Source organism: Urocitellus parryii, chromosome 10, assembly GCF_045843805.1.
Source record: "Urocitellus parryii isolate mUroPar1 chromosome 10, mUroPar1.hap1, whole genome shotgun sequence".
NCBI lineage: Eukaryota > Metazoa > Chordata > Mammalia > Rodentia > Sciuridae > Urocitellus > Urocitellus parryii.
Window position 1 is genome coordinate 2323011 of NC_135540.1, and position 23288 is coordinate 2346298.

Below are 23288 nucleotides of genomic sequence, written 5' to 3' on the forward strand. Positions count from 1 at the left end.
AAAATATTCGGCCTATCAAGAGTGACAAATGATAAAACATTTTTCTTAATCATAAAGATGTTTAAAACTCTTTCCTATAATACTCAACTTCAATTATGGGCTGCTTTCTATTTAATCTGTTAATTAGCTAATTCCTGCCAGTAGTTAAATGCCTTGTACTAATTATAGGGCACAACTTAATTCTGGCATCTCCAGTTTGCTAATTCACTCAAGTATAATCCTGAGACGCAGAATTTTCATTATTGTATCCTTAGCATTTAATGTGGTACACGGAATAGACAGTCAATACATCACTGTATGAATAAATAAATTTATTTACAATGATGCTTGTCTGTGGTTCTAAGATCACAAAAATGAATCATTAAAAATCTTCCTCTAGGCAAAATTTTAATTTTGAAAAAGTTATATATAGTTAGAATATTTTTTGTTTTCAAAATATTTCTTGCACCTTAATTACTGGTTTAAAAAAAAAATAACATTTTGGGAGTGGCCCATATCAGTGTTAGGCCAATAAAGTATTAGAAACTCTGAATATTTTAAATCTTTCTTCAATATATTGATCTCAAATAGTATGTATTTAATCATCTCTTGTAAGTTTTGGATGATGTTTTAAGAAAAGGTGTAGACTAAGATGGTATTGTTAGTCTATTGTTAATCTGATATCCTGGTTCTGTTTGGCAGGTTGGTTCCTTTGAACATAATCTCACAACTGATCTTCTGAACCACTTGGTGTTTGTACAGAAAGTGTTCATGAAGGAAGTCAATGAAGTAATACAAAAAGTTTCTGGTAAGATGATCTAGTATCCTCTAGTATAGATGCAGGTTTGAAATAAAACTTGATTGGCAGTGAAAGGAAAGTGACCATGATCCTCGGAGCAACCAAGAGATCTTTATTGTGGTGGTATCTGATCAACAGGGAAGGGAAAGAGAAAGAAAGAGAGAGAGAGAGAGAAGGAGAGAGGGAAGGGTGTAGAGCAAAGCGCAAGAGAGAGAAAGTGAGAAAAGAAAGAGAGTTCTAGCAGGAGAGAGTTTTTATAGCCAAAATCTAATGGGGTCTCTGGGTCTGCAAGCTGCCTTATTGGTGTGCAGTGATTGGATCATACAATGGTTGCTAAAAGTGTCATCTTCTGCCCTTAGGCACATGGGGCAGGGGTCAGATGTGGGTCTCCATTGCACCAGACAGGTAGGGGTTGAGAGTCCAGCCTTGAGTGGGGTTGAGTATTCAGCCTTGAGGCAAACACGTGATAAGGAACCAGATGGATGGGGGTCCAGTGTTCAGCCCACCCTGAAGCTAACATTTGTTCAGCCTGCTCCGCAACTAACAGGCAGAACAGGAGCAAAATTAGATAGATCCATCAATTGATTGTAAAAGCAGATTTTCTTTGGAATTTTATTCTTACTACTTACATAGGGAAAGTACCAGTTATTCTTTATTTCATTGAGCAAACAAAAAACAGCCAGTTTTCAAAGTAAGCGCCTGTGGTGCTTGATCGCATGTTGTATGTTTGCTGCACCTCATGATTATATCAACCTGAGCAGGCCCTGTCTGCAGAGCCACTGGAGAAGCTGAGAACTTTCCTGGCTGGTATCACCTGTTTGTTGAACAGTGTTTAGTAGCAATGTTCTTAAAAATCCTCAAAATTTAGTTATTATTCTGTTTATAAAATTTAGTTATTATTCTGTTTACTATTTTTCTCTCATGACTTAATTCATTATATAATTCCAAGTGGAAATTTTGACCCTGTATAAATTATCTTGTGTCTGTGTGTGTGTGCGGGGGGGTGGTGGTGCTGGAGATAGAATACAGGGCCTTGTGCATGTGAAGCATGCACTCTTCCAACTGAGCTACACCCCCAGCCCAAATTATCTTGACAAATTACATCTAAGAGAGACAGTTAACTGATTCAGTAGTTACTTACTCAAACCTTGAAAAACTTATGGCCCCAAGCAAGATGATGAGGAAGTTACAAATGTGGATAATACATTTAGCAGGCTTTAGGGAACTTGTACCTTGTTGGGAAGATTAGATGTTTTTACATGTGCTAATACAAAGTGTGAATGAACGAGAGAGAAAGTGTTAAAGGTATGAAGGGGAAAGAACACTTCATGGAAGAGGGCTTATCATTGAGGCCCTAATGGTGAAGGAATGATTTGAACTGAGGTTTGAGTATGTTTTACTTTTGATAGTTGAGTACATTTCAAAAGAAAATGAGACCGTGAAGAAAAATTGCAAGAAACTGGGAGAGAATGATATATTTATTTGCTGGCTTAAGAAAAGAATTGTGGGAGTATTAAGAAAATTGTGAAGACATGCCACTAGTTGTGAGGAGTGTTGGAGAAAAGACAGAAAGTGGAGAGTTGGATCAACAAGCAGCACTGGTGTCTAACTGTGTTGAGGAAAAAGACTGAGGGTCCATTCAGTTACTGCTTGCTGGAATCTGAAGATAGATGGTCCCTGCACTGAGGAACTTAGTCCAGTTGATGAGGTAACAGGTAGAACAGAAGTGTGAGTTTTTGAGACATGTCACATGAGAACGGATGCATCACGGAGGCTTTGAATGAGCTGATATGCAACAAGGGACTATGAAGAGCACTTGGCACATGATAAGCGCTCAGATCAACTCACTCTGTCTAGGTGGCAGGGTTGGTGGAGGTATGTGCTTAGTTGAGAAGGCAGATAGGAGTGAATTGCCAAAATCATTATAGAAAAGGGAGTTCAGGGAACAGTGACCGGGTGGGTTGTCATTTAGAATTCAGTGGAAAGCTGAGCCTCAGGATTTAGTGTTTAGAGAAAAGCAATGGAAAGTAAACACCATCCGCTGAAATGAGGGAGTGCAAGATTTCCGAATGATGTGGCAATAGGAAGAGGCACATTTGAATGAAATGAGGGAGTGAGACATGGTAAGCCCAGCCTGTCTACCCATTCTCCCAAGATACAGATGTATTTTTTCCTTGTAGATAAAAGTAACCCAAACCTTTAGTTTCTTAATCTCTCTTAGGTGGGGAGCAGCCTATTCCTCTCTGGAACGAACATGATGGAGCAGCAGATGGAGATAAGCCTAAAATTCTCCTCTATTCTCTGAACTTGCAGTTTAAGGTAAATTTAAATTATAGTGGTACTTTTAGAAGTGCTGTATTACTTAATATATGCTTTTCACAAAAATTTATTTAATACGTAAATTATCAAATTGAAAATAAAATAAACCATATAATAATAATAATAATAATAATAATAATAATAATAATATTAACTCAGAAAAAGGGTTTAATGATTGTTTGAATATTCTCTAGGACTTTTTCCTGCTGTTTTTTTTTTGTTTTGTTTTGTTTTTTGCAGTGCTAGGGATTGAACTCGGGGCCTCTCACATGCTAAGCAAGCATTCTACCACTGCGCTCTATCCTCACTCCCTCTATTAGTATTTTTATATATGTACATATTTATCTATTTTTAAAAACTTTGGGTATCTATCCATAATAGAATTTTTAGATCAACTTTATCTTCCTGAACAGCTGTATTATTTGTTCTACAGTTGTAACTAACTTAATTACCCTCTTCTGATCAACATTTGATTTTTCTAGTTTATGTAGTTGTAATTTATTCTCCAAGAGATAGTCTGTATAGTTATTCAATTAACAGTAATACTGTAGGGATAGAATGCATTCCGACCATGCATGAGGTCAAGGGTTCAGTCCCCTACATAGGGGAGGAAAAAAGACTTTAATTGGAACCCTAATATTTCCAACGGTTAAAATATTAGTATTCTTAAAAATTATTCTTACCAAATAGTTATTTAATTTTAATATATTAATGAACTCTCTAAATTTTAAATAGAAAATACTATAATGAAATTTAATAACTCAAAAAATCTTACTGACGTGAGAAATTAAGGAATGTTGCTGGAGGTGGGGCAAGAAGATCTCGAGTTAACAGCCATCCTTAGCAATGGTGAGGCACTAAGCAACTCAGTGAGACTCTGTCTCTAAATAAAGTATAAAATAGGGCTGGGGATGGCTCAGTGGTCAAATGCCTCTGAGTTTAATCCCTGGTACCAAAAAATAAAAATAAAACAACAAAAAAAGAATGTTGCTGGCTTATCAGCTCCTTGGACAAATCCTGTACATATTTTTAGAACACCACTGTTTTATCTATCAGATATTGAAAGACTGCATTTGAGTGAGTCTACTACATTATTGATTTAAGATTCTTTTCCCTCTGCCCCATAACATATAATCTTCTAGGGTATCCAAGTAACAGCCACAACTCCATCAATGAGAGCTGTGAGATTCGAAACTGGACTGATTGAACTGGAGCTATCTAACCGACTTCAAACTAAAGCTTCACCGGGAAGTAGTAGCTATCTGAAATTGTTTGGTAAATGTCAAGTGGATTTAAATCTGGCATTAGGACAAATTGTCAAACATCAGGTGCGTACATATTATTGGTATTAGTGCTGTGGCCTTGTGAGTTTTGCATATCAGTTGGGACTACTTTAACTTATGTATGACTGTATTTATAAAGATATTTAGATAATTCTCTACAATTTCTGATTGTAAATTCTAATGAAGGCTTTCTTATTTTTTAACTCATTTTAAAGGCCTACAATTTTTCTGTGGTGTTTCATCAAGTATTGTGGAAAGTATATTGCTGCAAGTGTAGTCACATGAAATTGAATCTTAGTATCTTCATACATATTTCTCTCTTTTTTAGTTTGTTAAACATTTTTTATTTCAATGTTTGTTATAAAATTAGTACCTCAGTGTTTGCAAGTTTATAGTTTACCCTGAGAATATTTTTACATATAGTAATGTTGGATAGGAAAATTATTTTTAAAAGATCAGTTACTCAGATTTTTTATTTGATGAAAATTGCTTTGATGCTTATTGGAGATATTTTTAGATTTGTTTTCTTTTTGCTGAAAATTATGTCCGTTTTAACCATTTTCCACCTCTTTGATTTGAATGACCAATTAAAAAATGCCAAACCATTTTCCACCTCTTTGATTTGAATGACCAATTAAAAAATGCCAAACCATTTTCCACCTCTTTGATTTGAATGACCAATTAAAAAATGCCAACCACAGTTTGAAAATTGAATGGCTACATTCAAGATTATGTGGAGGAAAAAATGAACAGAAACATTTTGTTTCTAGAAAAACATTTTTTCAAATGGAAATATGTTTTGGGAGCAAGAGTGTCTGATTATTTTGAGACATTTAATATATGCTATTTGGAGTATGAACCTCATCCTAGCTTTTGTATGAACTTCATGACTTTGTATTTGCTTTTGCTTTTTCCTTGCAGTGTTAACCCAGGGCCTTATGCATGCTGGTCAAGTGCTCTACCACTGAGCCATACCCCCAGCCTAATTACCTCCTGTGTGGCTATTCATGCTATGTCTTAATTTCACAAGCATTCAAATATACCAAATATAAGGACTGTATCATTGATGAAATTGAGAAAAATGTACTATAAGTTCTTTTGAGGCACAATATCAATAATGATGTTTAGTTTTATTAAAACATTTTTAATTATTTGATTTTACTGAGCTTTAAATTTGTTTTAGGTTTATGAGGAAGCTGGTTCTGATTTTCATCAAGTTGCCTATTTTAAAACTAGAATTGGATTAAGGAATGCCCTTCGAGAAGAAATCAGTGGTTCTTCAGATAGAGAAGCCGTGCTCATTACTTTGAACAGACCAATTGTTTATGCCCAACCTGTGGCCTTTGATAGAGGTGAGATTGAGTTAGTGATTGCTATCATAGAAATATTTTGATGATGCTCAATAAAAATGATCTGTGTGAGCTAGGGGTGTGGCTCAGTGGTAGAGCGCTCGCCTAGCATGTGTGAGGCAGTGGGTTCAATTCTGAACACCACGTATAAATAAACGAATAAAATAAAGGTCCATCAGCATCTTAAAAAACTCCTTCAGCCTTTATTCATTTATAATCTGAATTGCAAAGGACTTCCCTGAAGCATTCTGATATGCTTCAGAACAGTGATAAGTTGACACCCATCTAATAATTCTAAATTTCTACTTTTACAGTTTTTAGAATCTTTTTTTAGCAAAGAAATTTTTTAGACTTGTTTATCAAATGGAAACAAAGGAAATTTAAAAATATTATTTAATGTGATGAACATTATTATCCAAAGAATATAAATGAAGACATGAATTGGTGTGAATATACTTTGTGTATTCACATATACATACCCATAATAGAGCAGAAAATTCCAAAATGCTTCTAAACTGTGTAATGTTTAATGGTAATCCATTTCTCCCCCTTTTTTTTCCTCTTTCCCCTCACTTCCTCTTATGTGTAATTTTGTATAACAATGAGGGTCTCCTTCCATTTGCATGCAGTTTCCCTTCTCTCTCCCTTTCCCTCCCACCTCTCGTCTCTGTTTAATGTTAATCTTCTTCTCATGCTCTTCCTCCCTGCTCTGTTCTTAGTTGTTCTTCTTATAGCAAAGAAGACATTTGGCATTTGTTTTTTAGGGATTGGCTGGCTTCACTTAGCATAGGGTAGAGAGAGAAGATGGGAGGGGAGGGGAGGGAGGGGTGATAGTAGAGGATAGGAAAGGGGGCAGAACACATCAGACACTAGTATGGCAGTATGCAAAACAGTGGATGTGTAACTGATGTGATTCTGCAATTTGTATACGGGGTAAAAATGGGAGTTCATAACCCACTTGAATTAAATGTATGGAATATGATATGTCAAGAACTATGTAATGTTTTGAACAACCAATAATAAAAATTTTAAAAAATGGTAATGAAACTTCCAAGTTATATGTAATCAAATAAAGGTATTATGTCCATCTACAACTAAAAACAAGCTTTAAAAAATCATCTGTGATTTACCAATGTGAATGCTCAACAGCTAAATGTCTCCTAATTCTGAAAGGTGAACATCCAAAAATAACTCCTTGCCTTTATGCTTCAGTTTTTAATTTATTTTACATTTTAAAGTTTTTTTGCTTTATATGGATAAATAGAAGTGTCTGATTTCTGAAATTTAATACTAAAATTTTTAGTATAGATAAATAATACACTCACATGTTTTGGCACTGTATTTACTCATTTATTCTGTCTACATTTAGACAATAGGATCCCTGCCCTCAAGGAACCTAGTTCAGTGGAAAGTCGAGACCAAAGTGGACACAATTGGAGTTAGAGATGGCATGTTCTAAGGTGTGAGGAAGTCTCCCTGTGGTGCTTAGAGAAGAAACAGGTTCTTCACTAATTTTAAAGCTATAGTTTTCTGGGAGTGATTTTTTATTATTCAGTAGGATTGTGCAACTGTTGAGGTTTACTTACCATAGTAAACCTTTACCAGCACTGATCTAACTTTTCTTTCTGCCTCCCCTTAATTCTTGAAAGCTGTGCTATTCCAGGCCAACAAGGAGAGGAAAGCTGCTCTTGAGTGCCTTTGTGTCCCAGGGCTTAGCAGGGTTCCTGGCATATTGTAAGAACAAGCGTACGTTTGCCAGAAGAGAATATGAATAAATGTATCTGAGCACTGGGGTCTAGGAAAATAGTGCATTGATTTTCTTAATCAAAAATAATGGGAAAGAAGGCTGAACAGGTAGAGTCTCACTAGTGTGGATTTGGCAAGTATGTTTAATGTGTTTAACAGGCAATGAGCCATTTGTGAAGCCAAGTAAGATTTCATTCAGTAGTAGCCTTCTTAGACTGGTGCTGAGATGTTTGTTAGGGAATTGCCCTTTTGACAGTGTTAGGATGACATTCTGTTTTGGTAAATCCTATGCATGTTTTTCATGTCACATTTCACCAGGCTTTTGTCAGTTTTCACCAACAACTCAAAGTCCTTTCTATGCTTGGTGTCTGTGGCACAGTTCTTCCTTTTCCTCCTGCTTCTCTGGCCCCTCCATTTTTATTATCTTTTTAGACTTCTCCTTCTATATGGTGCCATGAAATGAAGAATTTTCTTAAGATCTCTTGTTAACAAACTTAAACTGTCTTTGACTTCTCTCTCTAAATTAAATTATTTTAATGTGTATTCCCAGCATTATGTGCCTCTGTTTTTAGTGAGTGTTTAAAAGTTGTAACAGTAAGCCCTGTAGATGAGTTCAAGGACCATGTCTGTTTCTACCTGTTATTCCACCCAGGGCCTGGCATGTAAGGGGCAGTATACAAATCTAGAGCAAATGAATGGACCTGGATTTTCTTCTTTCTACTGCCATTATACAACTGCTTGCTTTCTGCTTCGTTTTTTCATTGGATATGTTAAAAATTGTTGACGTATCCTCTTAGGTTCTTTCTAATTTTAAAGCTATAGTTTTCTGAGAGTGATTTTTATTATTCAGTAGGATTGTGCAACTGTTAAGGTTTACTTACCATAGTAAACCTTTACCAGCACTGATCTAACTTTTCTTTCTGCTTTCCCTTAATTCTTGAAAGCTGTGCTGTTTTGGCTGAATTATAAGGCTGCCTATGACAACTGGAATGAACAGCGAATGGCCTTGCACAAGGACATTCACATGGCCACAAAGGAAGTGGTAGACATGCTGCCTGGTATTCAGCAAACATCAGCCCAGGCCTTTGGCACTCTCTTTCTCCAGCTGACTGTGAATGACCTGGGAATTTGCCTGCCTATCACCAACACTGCTCAGGTACAAGGAGTCAGGTCATGTTCCTTTTATTCAGGACTAAAATCCAGGCATTTCAACTAACCATTTCTAAGAGTACTGAGTAAAGCAGTATCTTTTTAATGGAGAACAGTCTGCAGCTTGAGTTTAATGGTCATCAAGTAAGTCTGAACTCCTTCAGCCTTTATTCATTTGTACTCTGAATTACAAAGGACTTCCCTGAAGGACTCGGATATGCTTCAGAATAGTGATTAATTGACACCCATCTAATAATTCTAAATTTTCACTTTTATAAATAGTTTTTAGAATCTTTTTTTGTTGTTTTTTTTTTTTTAGCAAAGGAATTTTCTAGACTTGTTTATAAAATGGAAACAAAGGAAATTTAAAAATATTATTTAATGTGATAAATATTATTATCCAAAGTATATGAATGAAGACATGAATTGGTGTGAATATACTTTGTGTATTCACATATACATACCCATAATAGAGCAGAAAATTCCAAAATGCTTCTAAACTGTATAATGTTTAATGGTAATGAAACTTCCAAGATATATGTATATATGGATAAAGCAGGGATATTCTTTTTGTAATTTTAGGACTAAGTCTCAGAAATACATTCATGTGTATGAATGGGAAAAGGCTCTGAGCACCTGTCAGGCAGGAAGTAACAGTTATAACCATCAAATCTATATTTACTATGATAATTTAATTTACTTTAAATAACTTATGACCAGTGTTGGATGAATGTATCTTTTAGAATTCTGTTTGGCCAATAGTGTTAAGAAAAACTTTGGACTAAAGATGGGTAACATTGACATGTTGTGTTTAGGAGCTGTAATGTAATCACTTTTTAAGTGGTTTTAATTAGTGCATAATAGTTATACATAATATTGAGGTTCATTTTGACATAACAAGCATGAAATATAATTTGCTCTAATTCAGTCCCCAGTGCTTCCCCTTTTCCTTTCCTCCTTCCTCCCCTGTTCCCCTTCCTCTGCTACTGATCTTTCTCCCATTTATTTATAGTTTATTTTTTAAATTAGTGCATTATAGACATCCATGAAGGTGAAATTCGCTGTGGTGTGTTCATGTGTGTGCATAGGATAGCTTGGTCAGTTTCACGCCAGCATTCCTCCCTTTTCCTGTCCCTCCTCCCTCCTGCTCAGTCCCCTCCTCTACTCCTCTGATTGTTCCTCTGTTTTCACTGGGTCCCCAACCCTCGCTTTTTCTTATTTTTCAAAGAAAGAAAGGAGTTACCCATCTTTGAGAGAAAACATTGGACCCTGGACTTTCCGGGTCTGACTTATGAAATACGGTAGTTTTTTAAATGGCATGAGGGACAGAAGAGCTCAGGCTGTACACACCAGGAGTGGGTGTAAAAGAGTGCTCCCAACAAATAAAAGAGCGGCCACGTATATATATTAGAACTTTGCACATTAAAAGAAAAAACAAACATGGCAGATGCATTTCCATCCATCAATTATTAATTTAATTTGTTTTTTTAAATTCGTTTTTAAAAATTTATATATCACAGCAGAATGCATTACAGTTCTTATTACACATATAGAGCACAAGTTTTCATCTCTCTGTATATAAAGTATGTTGTCACCAATTCATGTCTTCATACATGTACTTTGGATAATGATGTCCATCACATTCCGCCATCATTGCTAACCCCCTACCCCCTCCCTTCCCCTCCCACTTCTCTGCCCTATCTAGAGTTCGTCTATTCCTCCCATGCTCCCTCTCCCTACCCCACAATGAGTCAGCCTCTTTATATCAGAGAAAACATTCGGCATTTGTTTTTTTGGGATTGGCTAACTTTACTTAGCATTATCTTCTCCAACTCCATCCATTTACCTGCAACTACCATAATTTTATTCTCTTTTATTGACTGGGAATTGAAGGGGGGGGCATTTTACCACTTCGCTAAATCCCCAACTCTTTTATTTTTCTATGTTCTCAATAAGCTGCTGAGGGTCTGAGTTGCTGATTCTGGCCTCAAACTTGCAGTTCTCCCTTCTTGGTCTTCTGGGTCACGGGGATCTCTGGCATAGGCCACTATATCTGGCAGTAACAATTTAATTTTTGGAAGTTATCTTTATAGGATGCTTTATAATAAGTGTTTCTAGACTTGACTCTTTCTAGATTTTCATCTATATTATTATTTTTTCATTTTAAAAATAAGTTTTACTGAGTATTAAGTGGTATAATATTATTGAACACATTTAATAATTCTATTTTATATATCTGTTTATGTGTAACAGACAATATATGTGCAATTAAGTTTATAATAAGTTAATTTCATGCAATAACATTACATTTTAAGTGAATCAAACAATTTATGTACTGAAAATCAAAGCACGTTGCAGTGAGCTCTTTTCTAGATATACAAAGGAGTGAAAAGTGACTGATTTCAATGCAAAGGTTGGAAGTAGATTTTGTCAATTAAAGGGGGTAGGACTTGGGCAATTAACTGAGCTCTCTATGCCTTTTTTTTTTTAAGGCTTTCAGATATTTCCCCCTGGGGGTTTACTTTTTTAAAAAGTTATTAATTAATCAATTAAATTAAGCATATATGAGAACGGAATGCATTTTGATTCATTGTACACAATTGCAGCATAACTTTTCACTTCTCTGGTTGTACACCATGTAATGTCGCACCATATGTGCAGTCATACATGTACCTAGGGTAATGATGTCCATCTCATTCCACCATTTTTCCTGCCCCCATGCACCCTCCCCACCCTTAGCTCCCCTTTGCCCAATTAGTTTCTCCATCGCCCCTCCCGATCAGGGATCATCATTTACTTATCAGAGAGAACATTCAGCTTTTGGTTTTTTTGGGATTGGCTCACTTCACTTAGCATGATATTCTCCAGCTCCATCCATTTACCTGCAAATGCCATAATTTTTGTTTTATTTTAAAGCCAAGTAATATTCCATTGTGTATATACATGCATTCATCTATTGAAGGGCATCTAGGTTGTTTCCACAGTTTAGCTATTGTGAATTGAGCTGCTACAAACATTGATGTGGCTGCATTAACTATGGCATGCTGATTTTAAGTCCTTTGGGTGTAGACCAAGGAATGGGATAGCTGTGTCAAATGATGGTTCCATTCCAAGTTTTCTAAGCAGTCTCCATACTGCTTTCCATATTGACTGCACCAATTTGCAGTCCCACCAACACTGTATGAGTGTGCCTTTTCCCCCACATCCTCACCAACACTTATTGTTGTTTGTGTTCTTATTAGCTGCCATTCCACTGGCGTGAGATGAAATCTTAGTTTTGATTTGCATTTCTATAATTGCTAGAGATGTTGAACATTTTGTCATATATTTGTTGATCGATTGTATATCTTCTTCTGAGAAGTGTCTGTTCAGTTTGTTAGCCCATTTATGGACTGGGTTTTTTTGTTGTTGTTGTTGTTATGTTGAGGGTTTTTGTTGTTGTTGTTGTTGTTTGATTGATTGTTTTACTTCTTTTTCTATCCTGGAAATTAGTGCTGTATCTGACATGCACGTGGCAAAAATTTGCTCCCAAAGTGTAGGCTCTCTATTCACCTCATTGATTGTTTCTTTTGCTGAGAGAAGCAGCTTTTTAGTTTGAGTCCATCCCATTTATTAATTCTGGATTTTATTTCTTGTGCTTTAGGAATCTTGTTAAGGAAGACGGAGCCTAATCTGAGGTGATAAAGATCTGAAGATTTCTGAATTTAAAAATCATCACCTTTGTCTTACTTTTTCTTGAATGTCTTTTGCAGTCTAATCACACTGGGGACCTGGACACTGGTTCGGCCTTAGTATTGACCATCGAAAGCACTCTCATCACTGCTTGCTCTTCAGAGTCCTTGGTTAGCAAAGGGCATTTCAAAAACTTCTGCCTTCGTTTTGCTGATGGCTTTGAGACATCGTGGGATGACTGGAAGCCAGAAATCCGTGGGGATCTGGTAATGAATGCCTGTGAGTGTCTTTCATATTCTATGTAAGGTTTAGAGTTTTAAAAAAATAAAACAGAGTCTTTATTTTTTTTTAATAAAGAAATGTCTAAGTATAGAAATGGTTTTTGACTTTGTGAAATAAGGGCTATTTCTAATGAAAGGTGACAAAATGTATTTGTGAAAAGTAGTTGGGTAAATAAACCAACCTAGCATTCCTTTTGTGGTATGACATTTGAGTCTTCTGGTATCCATCCATGAATGCAGCCAAATAAAACCTCTTTGTTCCTTCGGAGTTTTGAAAGATAGTAATAGCTGTATGAGACCCAGCTCATAAAACACAGAGCAGGTTGTACATTTCCAAGACTAGGAGACCTTGATTCATATTGATGCGAATAAATCTGTACATCCAAATTTTTAGGAATATAGTGTGATATATGAATTTCTCCAATTCCATCATATTCCAGCTTTTGTATATAACTAGTGCTGTGTTGTAGGCTAGTTTGGAGTTATATCATTTATTTGTTGTCTATTTTAATATTTTAAATTATATTGCAGCAGAGTTAGTATAGCATCATTAGTCTTAATAATGAAAAAAATTACACTTGAGAAATTAGAGGACTGTGAATAAAATCCCCAGCCAATCTTGTAAGTCAGGCAGTACTTACTTTTTAGGTGATATGCCATCCTCATTTATGCTTTGGACTCCCGCATCTTTAACTGGTGGAAAATCTTTCCAGATCTGTATTTTTTTTTTTTTTTGAGGAATGGGGAAACGTCTCATTTTTATGCTAATAATTGCAGTTCTGCATTCAATATTGACTCAGACTTAGATAAAATCACAGGTGAAATTCTTGGTTTTGATGTGTAGGGAAAGAAAGTTATCTTTCCTTCTACCCATTTAGGTTTTCTGTTGAGCTCCTATAACAAAAGACAGACTAATGACAGAAAGCATAGAAATGTATTAATGTAAGTTCTATGCAACATGGGAGCCTTTATAAGGAAATGAAGACCCAAAGAAATGGCTAACCCTGAGTGTTCTTGTGGTAGATTGGATGAGCTCAGCTTGATAGACAGAGAGCTCAGCAGGACCCCTGTGTGCACAGTCCTCTGTGTGTCCCTATCTTTGCCTCCAGAGATAAGAGCCTTCCTGCAGGGATAGGGAGGGACCTCCCCATGACTGCTGACCTGCTTTAGAGGAAAAGCAGAGCACTTCTGTATTGGCAGGTGCTCAGATCCCTTCAGCTTTGAGTAGTCAGTGTACACCGCTACCATATTTTGGGGTAGTATGTCCTGAATCACTTTAGGTATTTTGCATTTAGATAATTCATAGGTTAACCATGGAATTTTTTGGAAATACTTCAGGTTTCTAAGACTTGATACCAAATACTCATGCCTGTTATTAAAAAGACCAAAATAGCCTTCATCAGAAATCTTTACAGATTATCATTTTATAAATAGTTGTGGTTTTAAGAATCATTATAGCATATTTATGTCTTTTGTTTTGGGGGGGTTCTTACTAAAGGCAAAAAGGCAAAAATTAAACCTATCAATTTTTATTAAGGTATTATCTTTACCATCCTTGAATTAATTAAAATTAATATAGTGTATTTGGGAGAAAAGTAAAGGTACCATTTCCTTAATAGTTTGTCTGTGGGCTCAGTGGTAGTGCACTCGTCTAGCATGTTTGAGGCATTTGGTTTGATTCTCAGCACCACATAAAAATAAATAAATAAAATAAAGATAGTGTGTAGATCTACAACTAAAAAAATATTTAAAAATAGTTTTTCTTAAAGTGCTTAAGAAATATGAAATAAAAAGTATTTCTCAGGGGTGTGGTTGTAGCTCAGTGGTAGCATGCTTGCCTTGCACATGTGAGACATTTATGTTCCATCTTTAGCATCACATAACAATAAGTAAAATTGGGGCTGGGGATGTGGCTCAAGCGGTAGCGCGCTCGCCTGGCATGCGTGCGGCCCGGGTTCGATCCTCAGCACCACATACCAACAAAGATGTTGTGTCCGCCGAGAACTAAAAAAAAAAAATAATAAATATTAAAAATTCTCTCTCTCTCTCTCTCTCTCTCTCTCTCCTCTCTCACTCTCTCTTTAAAAAAAAAATAAGTAAAATAAAGCTATTATGTCCATCTACAACTAAAAGAATTTTTTTTAATATTCCTTAGACTCGGAATCAAATCATGTATTTAAGAAATGAATAAATAATATTCAGGGCCTCCATATATTTTTTGCCAACACTACAGAACACTAACATCCTGGGCATTGTAGTAGTATCATAGACTCGGTTTCAGAGTCTTTTTTAACCCGCTGTTGATCAGGTTTCTTGGGAGGATGTTAAAGGGGATAGTTGTGTTATTGACATATAAAAATTATAAATGATATTGGATAAGTTAGTTGATTAGTGTCTAGCTTTTATTGATAGTAAGTATATTTGGATATAACTTTCATTTAAAATTTTTGAAGAAAGATGAATATAGGACAAAGAAATAAGTAGTGATCACATTATGCCTTAGAATTTTTGTTTTTTACACAGGTTGTTTTAAAAACATGCTTTAGCAAAAAAAAAAAAAAAAAAAAAGTGATCCAGTAAAATTTGCTTTCTAGGTGATTTTGGGGGGGGGGATCAACAAAAATAAAGACAATTTGTAAGAAGAGTTCCAAGCACCGTGTAAGTAGTTAGATTAGACCCATCTCATTGCCATGTATGTGGACCAGGTTGGGCAATTCCACCAGGAATTGCCATCCCAGGCGCAGTCACTGGCCCTTGTTAGCTTTGCGTCTCTGGCACAGAGAACCTGAGCATGAAGGGGACAAGCCTCACATTTTCTAGCCCTCTTCTTCAGGATTTTGTTCCTCAAAACTCCTGTTTAATTGAAACTCCTTATTAATAAGTTCACCATGGCTCTGTGTCCTGTGAATTTATACAATTTTTAAAAAAATAATCTGCCACTTCTTGGGATAGGACTTCCTAAAGTTTTCTATGCCCTTTTTTATTTACCTCTTCTTAATTTCATGTGGCCTCAGTTATGTTGTTAACATTTCAAAGGGTTTTGTTTTCATTCTAGCATTCTTGGATTTGAAAGGTTAATGTAAATTCTGATTTATACCTGTAGAATATAGAAGTAAATTAAGCAAATCTTTACCTGAAAGCCAAATCTAGGATTTTCTTAATGTAGAATTTGTGTGTGAGACACAGGTAGTATATGGTTCAAAAATATAGATTGTAAAGTTATTAGTAATATTTTTTAAAGACATAATATAAATTGTCATTTAATAATAAGTAGACCCTTTCTTACTAACTGAATTGTAGCATGAAAAAATTTAAGGAATGTCAAATTCAATACCAAAGTTCATAGAAAACAAATGGCAAGTAAACACTTGAATTCCAATTTAGGATCCAAAAGGAGTCATAAGAGGACATTTCATTTTAGACTGTGTACTCTGAAGTTTAGATTGACATTCAGTTTCTAATAAGGATTACTAAGAAAGGCCTTAATTCTATCTTTAGAGTTTACTTTCTTAAAAAAATTTTCAAGCATAATATGTCCTTTATGGTTGAAAACTGTTGAATCTATCCAACCTCTCTTTTAAGTTAACAGATTAAAGATAGGTGATATTAAGTATTTCCTAGTTGGAATCAGTTATCTTCTAAGAGTAGCTCCATGACCTTGAGATTGGCATCATGGCAGTCATTTTCTCTCATAAAAAGAAGACAAACTGATGGATCATGTCTTTGACCTAATACAGGGGTTCTGCTGTTAAAAAGTCATGTTTAAACCGTTTGCATTCTGAAGGTACCATTGATTTATGCTGGCACAGATTGTCTTGGCATCCTGGATGTTGGTGGAAAGCCATCTAGACTCTCAGAGCCCACCACATGTTGTGACTCTGCGGAGGAAATCATGTGTAGCTGCAGGTCGGTTGTGGAATAGGTCTGCTGCGTCATTTCAGGAACCCTCCATCCCACAGATGAGGGACTGAACCCACAGGGCTCAGTCATTGGATATGCTGTTTAATCACAGGCTCATTTTTACTGAAAACTATTTTGGGGTCTTTTTGTAGGTGTAGTTCCAGATGGTACCTATGAAGTGTGCTCAAGGACCACAGGACAAGCAGCAGCTGGTAGGTTCATAATCAGTATTACTTTTGCTACATATGTCATGTAAAGTGTGTATGTTTTTATTTCTCTTTTCGTAAAGTTGGGCAGGGTGAACTTAAAGGTAGATGTTTATTTAAGGGCCCTTAAAATGTTGAAGAGGTGGAAACTGATGGGTTAGTAGCTTTGCCTTTTCTGCGTGCTATGTCCTGTTGTCCTCCCCAGCCTTAGCCTCAGTGCTGATCCTGAGTAAGTGACTTCAGAACTGGAAGTTAGGAACCTTCCAGTAGCACTCTCAGGAGGAAAGGGTGATCACAGAAGCGCACGCACTCACGCGCACACACATTTGTCAGGACTCGTAGCCACAAGTGACCACAGCCCACTCGAACTAGCTGAACCATGAGGGGAGCTTATCAAAAGGATATTTGCAGATTACAATTAAGTTTAGGAATTGCCATCTGCCATCTCAGGGAAGAGAATTAATGCAGACAATTCAAAGACCCTCAGAAACTGCTGGGACTTAGATCCAGCTGTCATATAGCTTGCTCTAGCTCTTGCTCTTGCTCTCTGGCTGCCTCATTTCTTTTTTATCATTTTTTTTTTTAACTGATAACCTCCATTCTCCACTCTCAGTCATTAGAGAGCTCAAGCTCAGAAAAGATTTTTCTTTTTCCAGCTTTGACATTTACCTAAACTAATTACCTATTAATTCTGTCTAATGAAGTAGGGTCATGACAGTCCCTGATATCACCATGGAAGGGCAGTTTAGGGGTAGAAGAGGACATCTGTACTTTTCAGGATCAAGGAGGATGCTCTACAGAGGAGACAGTAGGTGTGCACTTAGTACTGTACAGGTAATGGAAATTATGCATAAATAGCCTAATTTTTATGACAGATTTAGGTGAAAAATACTAGTTACAATATGTGGCCAGCATGTACTTTATTACTTACACATAGGATTATTTAAATTCCTGTAGTCAGTATTTCCATAAATGTCCCTTCTTCACCTGAACAGACAGCAGTAGTGCTGGGACCTGGACTCTCAACGTGCTGTGGAAGATGTGTGGGATCGATGTCCACATGGACCCTAACATTGGCAAGAGGCTCAATGCCCTGGGCAACACCCTCACAACACTGACTGGTGAGGAGGACATCGATGACATTGCTGACCTGAATTCAGTGAACATAGCTGACCTGTCTGATGAGGATGAAGTCGATACCATGTCTCCCACTATCCACACTGTAAGTGAATTCCTTGTTGGGAATTGCAGGAGTGGCTTTTACATGACACAGGGATATAATTAGCTCAATGTTATTTATATCATCGTTGCTATTTATGGAGGAAGAGAAGGGAGTGGTGGTGCCCTGCGTCTCTGTTTCATAATGTTGCCCTTTGAGTTCTGCGTTTCATGATGACTTGTCATCCAGCTGTGCCTCACCTGCAGGAGTGTAATGACTGTAAAGTGAAGTGCAGGCAAGTCTCTAGAGACAGCCAGGAGATGGGTGGGTGTTTAGGCTCTCTGGCTGCCTCATGTGAAGAGATGCTCATAGACATCGTGGGGTTTTTTGGTGATGAAAATGTTCCCAGCCAAGAGAGTGATAATGATCACACAATTTTGTAAATATGCTAAAACCCATTGAATCGTACATTTTAAATAGTGAATTTTAAATGGAATGTGAATTATATTGTAATGAAGATTTTTAATAAGAATCTCAAAAAAAGCAAAGTGCACACACAAAATGAAAGTATACATTTTAAAAATACGCATTTCCATCTATACTATACAACCTATAGTAGCAAATTATTTAGTTGTCCTAAAGAAAACTACTCTGCTTTCAATCTGGTATTGATTTTTAGAAATTATTTTAAGCATTTTTTTTAACTATTATACCACAGAATAGTTCTGTTCTTGGAAATAAATTCTTTAAAAATTAATATTATTGTTCATTATTTAGAGTTCAGATGGAAATTCAGTAAGTGGAGATGGCCACAAGCTCACCTTTGGGCAGCGACTTGTAAATCACCTACTAGGTCTGACACCCGCAAATCAGCGCTATTCTGTTCCTGCAGAGTTTCTGTGTGACCCAGAGATGTGGGGCTCCCATCAGTCTAGCCAGTCTCATTTGAAAGCATGCAGAGCACATTCATGGGGAAATGTAGGTAGCAATTAGATTGCTTATGAAAATGAAGGGATTCAAATCAATGAAGAATGCCAATCATCTTAATGTATACAGCTTTGATTCTTGCATGCATTCTTTGATTTAGGTTGTTAATTTTGTAGTATAGATTTGTTCTGTGAACTGACTGGGGATGTTGATACATATGCTTTTGGTTTTTCAGGAAGCTGTAGATTATCGAAGACAAGGAGCATCCTCTAGCCAGCCAGGAGAGCTCAGAGGAAGAAAAATTGTGAAGCGTTTAGTGGATATTAGAGAACTGAATGAACAGGCCAAAGTAATAGATGACCTTAAGTATGTGTTTTGACTTTTAGTTTAATGCAGTATTCTCTAATAATAGAACTACAGGATACTAAATATGGAGGAAACTTGATTTGGGGTAATACAAACCCTTTAGTTCATTAACAAGATTACCAGGCTCCTGAGAAGTTTAATAATTTGCCTGAGATCACAGATTCATTGGTGGTAAAATGAGACCTGAAATCCTAGTCTCCTGCTGTTCACACTCATTTCTGACCAGTTTAGACTGACTGTATCACATGTACATGTTGCCACATATGCATATACACTCTCCTGTGTCTTTTCGTGCATTTACAAATGTATGCATTACATATTGCTAGCACTATTTTTTGAAATGAAATTTTTTAAATATATATTTTTCTTAGTTGTAGATGGATAAATACCTTTATTTTGTTTATTTATCTTTATGTGGTGCTGAGGATCAAACCCAGTGTCTCACACATGCGAGGAAAGTACTCTACCACTGAGCCACAACCCCAGCCCTGGAATGAAATTTTTTAGAGAAGAAAAAATTACCATTTGTTAACTGCCTATTGTGAGTTTGATATGTCATCTCAATTTATTCACACATAAGATGGCACCCACGTTTATTGATGGAAAAATTGGCTCAGAGTAGTTAAAAAATTGAAACCTGACCTTGGGTGTATCTGATTTGAAAGTTTATTTTTTCGTCCCATTCCTTGCCTGCCTGAATTATCAGTTCTTTAGAATTAAAGTAGGAGTAGAAATGAGTAGGTAGTGGTAATCTTTTCTCTCTGTTTCTTATTGAATATTACTAAGTAATACCTCCTTTATAAGAATAAATATTCTCTTTGCTGAACTTTGGAACTTTATCTTCCCAAAAGTTAATAGTCATGCCTCATCTTCTCTAATCTTCATACACCTGTATCCTGTGGTTGGTTGTTTGTTGTGCATTCAAAGACTTATTCACAGATGCATTTTATACAGTGAAAGATGTTGCCTAAAAACTTGTCTGGAAATTACCATGTACTGATTCACATTTTCTTTTCTCTTTTTTTGGTACCAGGGATTGAACCCAGGGGCACTTAACCACTGAGTCACATCCCCAGCCCTTTTTGTATTTTATTTAGAGATCAGGTCTCAGTGAGTTGTTCAGGGCCTCACTAAGTTTCTGAGGTTGGCTTTGAACTCCTACCTCAGCCTCCTGATCTGCTGGGATTACAGGTGTATGCCACCACACCCGGCTGGTGATTCACATTTTCCTGTTGACTTTCATTACAGTTTGTTTTATTCTCAGGGGGTAGGGGAATGACTTGAAGCAAAATATATTCGTTTTTCCAAAATATTACCAAAGGCTTATATTTTATGTAGAATTTTACACACTTTTTTTTTTAAACAGAGTGGTCTATTTATTTGTTTATTTATTTATTTTTTATGTGATATTAGGAATCAAACCCAGTGCCTCATGCATGCTAGGCAAGCTCTCTACCATGGAGCCATAACCCCAGCCCTGTTAGAGACTTTTGATACAGCAGTGGATAAGAAGCATTTCCTCAGCTGGGCTCGGTGGTACATGTCTATAGTCGCAGTGACTTGGGAGGCTGAGCAGGAGGGTTTTAGGTTCAAAGCCTGCCTCAGCAAATTGGCAAGACCCTATCTCAAAAAAAGAAAGAAAAGAAAGGAATGAGAATGTAACTAGGTGGTAAGTGCTCCTGAGTTCAAGCCCCAGTGTTGGGGGACAGGAAGCATTTGTTCAGCTGTTACATGGGTTGTTGTTTTGTTTTACAGTTTTAGCCTGTTCATACATAATCATTGTATTCTGACAAGTGAGAGAATGAAAAAAGAGCAAGTAAATGTCAGTTTTACTTTGTTGCTTCTTTACAATAATGGCCATATTTGCTTGGCGTTCAGAAAATTAGGTGCAAGTGAAGGAACCATAAACCAAGAAATTCAACGGTACCAGCAGTTAGAATCTGTGGCTGTAAATGATATTCGAAGAGATGTTCGGAAAAAATTACGGAGGTCCAGTATGAGAGTGAGTAAATGTTTAAATGTTTAAAAAGAGTAAATGTTTAAAAATAACTTTATTAGACTTTTTCTACCATAGCTGTGGCAAAGCCTATGTTCCCTTTTCTTGCACCACTGGGGGCCATACCACCTGATGTGCACGTTTTAGACCTGTTCTGTACCAGGCACTGTTTATTAAAGCACTTTCCATTGAACATCCTAATCCACTACTGTCCTGTGAAGTGGCTCTTAGTATTTTCCCATTTTCAAGATGAGGAGACGGGGGCACAGAGGTCAGGTAATTTGTCCAGGAGTATAGAGTCTCACGTAAGGTATGTAAGAGTGTATATAATCTGGCGATGTGACCACTGACCTGGGGAGGACGGGGTGAAACCCAGGTGGTGGGACTCCATCTACCTCAGGCCCTTGTCCCTGGGTTTTCCCTGTCCTTCATGATATCACACTTGCTTCTTAGTCGCTAATGTGAACTCTGTGAAAAACATGAAGTCTTTGGAGATGTCTCCTCTTTCCTACCTGAATTTACCTCAGCCATCACTTTCCCCATTTCAGCTTTATTTACCTTTTAAAATAAATATGGTTTATTGAGCAGTTCACAGCAAAATTAAGAGGTAAATATAAAGATTTGCCTGGTAACATCTGTAATTGGAAAATGTGAAATCCAAAATGCTTGAACATGGAAACCTTGAGTGGTGTTTTCTTCTAGGTGGTGTCTAGTGTCTCTTTTCCACTGAGATCTACAGTCGTGTGAGGTGATCCTGGTGAAGAACACAGGTCCACTGCGGCCAGGTCCATGTGTCTGCATGTTGAGGCTCAGCTATTCCTGCACCATGGGTTGAAAAGGCTGTCTGCTCAGGGTGCTGCCTTTGTTCCTCTCATAGAGATGCATTGACTACACTTGGGTGGTTCTGATTCTGTCTGGTTTGTTCCATTGATCTGTTGGTTCATTCTTTTGCTAAAAGTACACTACTTGATTAGGGTAATATCAGTATTACAGTTTTGTTCTTCAGTATTGTGTTGACTATTTTGGGGTCTTCTCTCTCACCCTATGAACTTTAGAATCTTCTTGTGTACATCCACAAAACAGCATGCTGGGATTTTGATTGGGATGGAAATGAATCTAATTAAGTTGCAAGAAACGGACATCCCAACAATATTGTGTCTTCCAACATGATCATAGAATATTTCTCTCCCCATTTATTCAGTTTTTTTATTTCTTTCATCAGAGTTTTATAGTTTTCCTCATACAGATCTTGTTCGTGTTTTGTTGGATTTATAATTAAGTATTTCCTTTTTGTGGATGCAAGAGTAAATTATGTTTCTAATTGCAAAGTCCACTTGTCCATTGTTGGTAAATAGGAAAGCAATTGTACATTAACTTCTGTGTCCTGCAACCTTGCTATAATTGCTTATTAATTCCAGGACATTTTTGTCAATTCTTGTAGATTTTTACATAGACAATCATGTCACCTGTGAACCAAGATAGTTTTATTTCTTCTTTCCTATTCTGTGTACCTTTCAGCACATTAGCTAGTCCTTCCAAAGCAGTGTCAAAAAGAGAGGCTGTTGTTGGTCAGCTTTCCTTTACTATGGCAAATACCTGAAGTCATCACCTTAAAAGGAAGAGATATGCATTTTGTCTCAAAGTCTTAGAGGTCTCAGTAAATGGCCTCTTGGCCCTATTGCTTTGGGTCCGTGGAGTCACAGTACAATATGGCAGAAGCTAGTGGCAGAGAAACTGGGGAGTGGGGGGAGGGCTGAGGTCCCAACATCCTCGTCAGGGGCCTGCCCCCATGACCTAACTTTTACTAGACCTCAGCTTCTAAAGGTCACACCATCTCCCAGTGATCCAGGCTGGGCATGGGGTCTCCAACACCAGGCCCTTTGGGGGACGATGCAATCCAGATCCAGGCTACAGAAGGGGAGTTCCTTACCCACTCCTAATCTTAGTGGAAGAGCTTTGAATTTACTGCCATAACTATGATGTTAATTGTATGGATTTTTGTATATATTCATTATCAAATTAAGGAAGTTTACCTTTGCTCCTGGTTTGGTGAAAGGTTTTATTCATGTTGGATTTCGGCAAATATTTTTCAGCATCCATTACTATGGCTGCATGACTTTTCTGTTTTAACATGGATGGATTACACTGATTGATGTT

The 23288-nt window shown here is 36.8% G+C and overlaps 1 protein-coding gene across 10 annotated transcripts in view; it reads left to right on the forward strand.

The window, feature by feature from the left end:
• Bltp1 (bridge-like lipid transfer protein family member 1) overlaps positions 1–23288 on the forward strand; it is a 203130-nt gene that overhangs the window by 139169 nt on the left and 40673 nt on the right. For all 10 annotated transcript variants that reach the window (XM_077803394.1, XM_077803388.1, XM_077803391.1 and 7 more), the window contains 10 exons: positions 682–787; positions 3000–3097; positions 4240–4425; positions 5564–5732; positions 8420–8631; positions 12377–12575; positions 16630–16689; positions 17679–17905; positions 19005–19135; positions 21014–21137. In XM_077803394.1, the coding sequence (XP_077659520.1) occupies positions 682–787; positions 3000–3097; positions 4240–4425; positions 5564–5732; positions 8420–8631; positions 12377–12575; positions 16630–16689; positions 17679–17905; positions 19005–19135; positions 21014–21137 (1512 nt within the window). The remainder of the gene's footprint in view (positions 1–681; positions 788–2999; positions 3098–4239; positions 4426–5563; positions 5733–8419; positions 8632–12376; positions 12576–16629; positions 16690–17678; positions 17906–19004; positions 19136–21013; positions 21138–23288) is intronic.